Source organism: Seriola aureovittata, chromosome 18 (genome assembly GCF_021018895.1).
Source record: "Seriola aureovittata isolate HTS-2021-v1 ecotype China chromosome 18, ASM2101889v1, whole genome shotgun sequence".
Lineage (NCBI taxonomy): Eukaryota > Metazoa > Chordata > Actinopteri > Carangiformes > Carangidae > Seriola > Seriola aureovittata.
Genome location: NC_079381.1, coordinates 4,352,171 through 4,358,834, shown reverse-complemented (window position 1 = coordinate 4,358,834; position 6,664 = coordinate 4,352,171). Strand labels below are relative to the sequence as shown.

Sequence of the window (6,664 nt, the reverse complement as noted above, 5' to 3'; positions counted from 1 at the left end):
CAAATTTGGCCATATTGACTGATTCAAATACAACACGCACACACAGCTGCAGTGTTTGAACGAGGCCCTCGAGGGCCCCAGCGCTGAATGGAGAAGCAGACCAGTGTTTTGGCAACAGCTGGCAGTGTGTGTGTGTGTGTGTGTGTGTGTGTGTGTGTGTGTGTGTGTGTGTGTGTGTGTGAGTGAGTGAGTGTGTGTGTGTGTGTGTGTGTGTGTGTGTGTGTGTGTGTATGTGTGTGTGTGTGTGTGTGTGAGTGTGTGCGTGTGAGCTGTCATCTCTGAGTCCACTTTGTCTTTACAAGCTGCAACACTGAGCGTAAACAGATAAAAGCGAGTTATCATCACACAGTATTTATTTATTTACTGCGTAGTAACTTCTGAAGATAAAATCTGATGCAGACTGACTAACATCTAATGAGCTTGTTATAAAGCAGCGTTGGGTAAACACACATTTTCTATATAGAAGCTCTTAACTGATGTCCACAATGACGATGTGGGATGACTGCACGAATGTTTAGAGTCACGCAAATGCAAAAGACGTCAGTGTTGGTTGAATGTGAGCTAAGGAACCGTCCACCAATCAGAGAGCAGCAGCCTGCGGGGCTTCAGGTTTGTTAATGTTATTAGTGACTCGATTCATCATGATGGAGATCAGACGCAGAAATTAACATCAACAGCTGATGACTGAGGGAATGGATGTGTGTGTGTATGTGTGTGTATGTGTTGTACATAGATCTGACTGAATGTACACACACTGAGCATGCTCTGACCTGCAGCACAGCAGCAGCAGCCCTATGGTAATCATGGAGGATATTAGCATAGTTATCAGACAGAGCAAGTCAGCAGACGTTCACCTCAGAAACTCTGAAACACTATGATCCATCTTAACACACTCACATTGTTCCAACAAAGATTTTTAAGAACGATGTAAATGACAGAGATCTCGTCTCTCAAAGGTACAACTGATGGATCCACAAATGCTTCATGGTTTTTGACACATATGCTGTTGAGTCACGGTTAGATTTACTGTGTTTATCATATGTGCCACTAAGATTTTGTAATAAAATATATAAAGAAGTTAACAAATAGAATTTAGATGTGTGTTTTGAGTGTATGATACCTGTATCCAAGGCAACCTGCTCAACCAAAACATCAACAAACTAACACACACACACACACACACGCGCGTGCACACACATGCACGCACAGTCAGCCTGCAGCCCGTCATTACCATCTGCTGCAGCTCTCCAGCCCACAGAAAAGATTTTGGGTGGAGGAGGAGGAGGAGGAGGAGGAGGAGGAGGAGGCTTTTATGCTGAAGGGACACTTGAGAAGCAGCATGTGGCTGCAGCAGCAGAGCTCTTTATGACCGGGGTTGAGCCAGAGGGCAGCCAAGGTTGTTGAGGGTGACAGAGTTCAGAGGGAGGGACAGAAGATTCAAGTATTTTTTTTAACATTTCTGTTTGTGCACAGATAAAATAAAACCACACAGAACATGTTCATTAGTGACTTGTAGAGGCATATTTTCGAACTTTGGACTAGCTGTTTCCCCTTGTTTTTATGCTAAGCTAAGCTAACTGTGCACGCACTCCAGCTAACACCGCGACATGAGAGCGAGGAAATGTTGAACTATTCCTTTAAAGAGCTGCATGTCTGTCTCTGTTTAGTGTGGTGATGCAGCAGTGAGTGATTCAGCTCCGTCCTGCTGCCGTGTTGTGACTTCATGTCGTGACAGTCGTGTTTCTGCTGACTGTCGGGGGACGCTGATGTTATTAGTCAGGATTTGCCTCTGAATGGATGAACGGCAGCCGGCTTGTGCCAGGCACAGGACCTCCTCCTCCTCTCAATCCACTCCTCCCTCTCTCTCCCTTTCTCCTCATCATTAAATTGGACAGCAGATGGAGTGAGTTCTGGGGTGGTTGCCGTGGAGATTTAAAGGGCTGATTGCGTTTAAGCTGGTCCTACTTTTTTTTTTCTTTCTTTTTCGACAGGAATGGATTGTGTGTGTTTGTGTGTGTGTGTGCACGTGTGAGCGTGTAACAAAGTGAAGTAGGACTGTGCAGACTCACAATCAGTCCCTCTGTTCCATCTTCGGTCTGTCTGGGTTTAATCTTTTATGCTGGTAAAAATGTTGCAATCTGTGTGTAAGCATCGCATCAAGTTGTGATGAACATTTCAATAAAGTAAGAAAAAGAAGTCTGTGTGTGTGTATGTGTGTGTGTGTGTGTCTGAGTTGTTGTACGTGTGTGTGTCACAGTGGGGCGTGGGGGCTACAGCAGCTGTTGGCTCCACAATAGGGCGCAGTGACATGCAACATGCAGGTCAGAGTGACTTTAGAGTTCGAGTCCACAGACACAAAAGCCTCTTAAAGATTCTGAATCACAAATGAGAGCAAGAGAAGAAAAAGCAGCGTGTGCCAGGAGCAAAGGATCACCTTCATTAAGCTGCAGCCTCACTTTGGTTGATATTTCTCCACTTAGAGCGACTTGTGAAATAAAACTTCTGCTGTTGCTGTTAGTGAGTGTAAGTGGAGTCAGTTTGACATTTTTCCTGATAAAACCCTGAATCGCTGACATGCTCAAAGTCAGAAAACGTGTCACCAGCTCAGAGTCGCTGTGACATTTAACTCTTGGAAAAGCTTCCAGAGAATCAGTTGAGTCTGAGCAGGAAGCTGACGGACAATAACGCCACACAAAGAAGAGAGTAAGGTGAGAGGATGAAATATGAACCAGAACAAATCCATATCAGATTTCAAGATGCTGCAGCCGTTTGACGCAAGATCTTATGACTCTGGACTTTTATTTTGGAAGGAATATTTTACTTCCCTGTGAAATGAAGCAGTAAACAACTTCCTTTTTATTGCTGGAGCACCTACAGTATGTTAGCACTCTTGCTGGGCCAAAGGAGTCTTTAAACAAATGAGAAAGCTCTGGCAAAGCTAATAAGTTATAATAAGTTAGATAAGAAGAAATGCTGCCACTGTCATATATGTGTGCTAAATATACAGCTTAGCCACAAAAACACAACACTTGTCATTTTTAAACTTGGGCTTTTGCACAGATGAAACAAACAAGTTATAATGTGTTGGTTAGTGAGCTTCAGAGGAGCTGGCAGGTGGATTTTATCACCTTTGGATAGAAGCATGAGAAGTGTTTGCCCTTTTTTGCAGACATGAGCACAATCGCAAGCTTCTCATCGAACATTGTCAAGAAAGCTAACGAGGTATTTCCCAAAATCCTTTAACCTCGGACAGAGTATTTCGCCCAGATTTTGATTAATTGTTTATGAAAACGTTTACGTCGTCTGAACAGATTATTGTGGAAGGCTTCACGATAACAGAAAGCAGAGAAGGGTTTTTGCAAGCAGAACTTGATGATTGTGTGAAGGACAGATCTGCCAGTCACCTGTTGTACAGCCTTGGGATGACATGTGCTTCAACGATAAACAATGATAAACACAGCCCCCACTACTCTCTCCGTCCACACACACCCCTCACATTGAAATCAGAACATTGCTCATCTACCAATAATATCTCATCTCTTTTAATACCAGTGTTGTTATTCCTCGTGCCCATTTTTTCGAAGGGAACTTTACTAGCTTCACATCACAAGCCTCTGCAGAGATGAGTATGTGCGTGAATTACACACAAGCAGATTAAGACATGACATTTTTGTTGTTTTGAGTTGCACATGTTGCAGATGGATTTCAGACTCAGATTTGAAGGAGTGAAACTTTTAACGAAAAGCGCCAGAAAGAGCTTAGATGGTCACACAGTCCAATCAGACAGGAGCAGGTTTGGAGCTAAATTTGTGCTTCAGGAAACGTTAATCTCAGATGAAAAGGTCAAAGAACAGTCAGAGAGCAAAACTGGATTCAAATATTTTTATTTCAAGATTCCTACACAACAATCAGATGTGCAGTGAACAAGTTATTTCATTTGACAAATAGATGAAAATAGAGCTGAAGTGAAATCTTCAGGAATTACTATATATTCAGTTTTAGTTTTTTTCTGCACTTGTAATTATTTTCATTTAAACACTTTTTGTATTTTTTTTTTTTATCTCAAAGTTAAATATCTAAAGTGAAACCTTTAGATTTTCTTTTCTTATACTTTTTTAAGGTTTTTTTTGTCATTGCTAAATTTCTAAAGTGAAACCTTTAGAGAATTAAGACAATTCTGGAAAGTGGGAAACATTTTCGCTGACTGCAACTGTTGTCATGTTGCTCAGCGAAGAGGACATCTTTAAAAAGTCCCTTTTTAAGAAGGCCTCTTCCTCAGCACCGCTTCTTCTCCTGCTGCGCGTGCTTCAACGTGCGACATTTGCTCTGTGGGACCACAGGACGCAGAACTCGCTTCTCCTTCCTCTCCAAACCTCATCCGCACAAAGAATGAGGGTCGATGTGTCGCTCTTGTGGCATACCTGACCTCGTTCACATAAAGAATGAGAGTCATCTTGGCATGGACGGGACAAGAGGCGACGGTTCACGGGGGCCCTCCTCGGGCCGGCGCCGTGCTGCCTGGACGGGAATCCTCCTCAGGAGTATCCAGGGATGAGCAGAAACAGGTTCATCCTGTTCATCAGGATGAGTATTTCCAGATAAGAAGCTTCACAGCATCTGAGCAAGAGAGGAGCCGAGGCCCAGATCAACGCTCGGGGAGGCTGATCTCAGGGACCCAGTCGTTCAGACGGCGGCTCTCCTCACAGAACAGGTGCAGCTTCTCCAGAGCAGGGTCCTCCCAAGACCCGTCAGCTGGGTTCTGTTCAAGCAGGAAGAGGGGAGAGAGTTTAGTCTTTGCGTCTTTGAAAACAGCATCACGTACAAACATGTGAAAGATAACAATAAAAGAACATGATTTAACTGAGGTCTACATACCGTGATGAGGACGCAGTGAGCGTCTTCAAGCTGCTCCGCCTTGTCACCAACGATCTCAGCCAGACGCTGCATGTCGCTCACTCTGACGATGCTGATGTCGTTGTCGAAGCAGAAGGACTGGATGAGGGTGAAGTGGATCTGGAGAGCGATGTCACACTCGAACTCCTCATCCGTGGCCAGGACGCAGAAAGACACACTGTCCAGGTCACTGTTGGACAAAGAAAAGACACGTCCTGTTAGTTACAGCTCTCAGATATTGATCAAGTTGAGTCATTAGTGAATATGCCAAAGTCATATTTAAGTCGTATTTAACTCGTGTTTAGTTTACTTACTCAGTCATAATTTTAGCGCTCTCATACACTCCAACAGTGAGTCGGTCCTCGCTCTGAGCGCAGAGCAGAGCTTCCTTCAGAGATTTTCCAGGAGACTGCATGATCACGTTTGTTTCTCACAGTACAGCTGATGTGGTCAGAAAGTCCAGAGAACAGTGTTTGTGCTGCTTCCTAGAGTGTGCCAGCATTTATACTGCAGACCCGGCACACGCTCACTGCCTGATTGGCTGCTGGGGGCACAATGGCTACAACAGGCCTGCAGCCCCCACCCCACCCTCAGGGACGCGTGCCTATAGAAAGTCTTAGAAAGTCGGGGGCAGCTTTGGTTGAAAGGATCAGATGTAGAAACTCTCTGACCTTTAAGTGATTCTTTGAGCATACAGGAATAATGAAACCACACAGGAAGACCAGACTGCTGTCGTCAAAGTCCTCAAAGTTCAGGATGAATTAGAAGCGACCAATAACTGCCATTCAAACTTTTAGAGGACTCTACAGTGGCGTTTGCATGTTATCATCTACAGTATCTCACACACACAGCCAAACTTTTTAAAGACCACCAACCACTGAGCTGCAGGTCTGTAATGTAATTTTATGACATTCCGGGCAATTGTTGATTTCCATTCATTTCAGCATGGTATCAATATTGATATTAATTATATTAACAGAATCTCGATAATTGCTTGAGAACTGTTGTCCATCACATGTGAACATCAAGTCCGCATTAATTCTTATCAAGTTACATTATTGTTACAAATTAATTAAGCCATGACTTTTCAAATAAGCCTGCACTTTAACTGTTACCACCCAGTGATAAAAAATTATTAATAATGACAATGATCAATAGCAATCAGTAACTTCTACCAAAACTGATGCAGATTTGATTTTCACTTTAGTGGATTACACTCAACTCAAACAAGGTTCAGGAGTCTGCTATTGTTTTTCAAACTGCACAGTAAATGAATGGAAACCATCGGAACCCTGCAGCACTGTGAATACGTGAAACCGTCAAGAAGTGCTACATTTTTCTGTTTTGTTATTGTCCTTTCATATTGTGTCATGTTTCAAGATTCAGGTCAGATTTTAAAATGTATTTTTTCCAGTGCAGTCAGCCATTGGCCTCCATTCATTTCTGTGCAAAACAAACATCAGACAATTGTTTGCTTGAGTTGTGCAATCCATCATATTGAACATCAAACCTGTTTTCATTCTGGTCCACACTGAACTAGCGATGGCAGACCTGATTTTCACTGTGAGTGGTCAGCCAAGTTTCAAGAGTCTGCTGATTTTCATGTTATATGGAAATGAATGGAGGCCAATGGCTGCCTGCAGCTGAAACTCTCACCTTGAAGCTTGAACGTGCAAATACACCAAAACACGAAATGTAACACTACCTGCAGGTTTCACCTCAGCAAATGAATATTCATGTCAAAGGAAGAAACATGTTCTTTGTATTGTAG

At 43.2% G+C, this 6,664-nt stretch overlaps 1 protein-coding gene across 1 annotated transcript; it reads right to left on the bottom strand.

Annotated features, from left to right (window-relative positions):
• Positions 1 to 4,045: 4,045 nt before the first annotated feature.
• Positions 4,046 to 5,348, bottom strand: LOC130186604 (growth arrest and DNA damage-inducible protein GADD45 gamma-like). Its single transcript, XM_056403816.1, has 3 exons — positions 5,208 to 5,348; positions 4,876 to 5,083; positions 4,046 to 4,759 (listed from the first exon to the last, which is right to left on the bottom strand). Exons 1-3 carry the CDS (start codon positions 5,306 to 5,308, stop codon positions 4,646 to 4,648), a joined length of 423 nt encoding a protein of 140 aa, XP_056259791.1. The 5' UTR covers positions 5,309 to 5,348; the 3' UTR covers positions 4,046 to 4,645.
• Between the last annotated feature and the right edge of the window lie 1,316 nt (positions 5,349 to 6,664).

Excerpts from the sequence above, each read along its gene's own strand:
- LOC130186604 (XM_056403816.1), bottom strand. The coding sequence starts at position 5,308 with ATGCAGTCTCCTGGAAAATCTCTGAAGGAAGCTCTGCTCTGCGCTCAG. Across the intron at positions 5,084-5,207 it reads AGCGCTAAAATTATGACTGA|TGACCTGGACAGTGTGTCTT; the intron begins GTAAGTAAACTA and ends TTTGTCCAACAG. Across the intron at positions 4,760-4,875 it reads CTCACTGCGTCCTCATCACG|AACCCAGCTGACGGGTCTTG; the intron begins GTATGTAGACCT and ends CTGCTTGAACAG.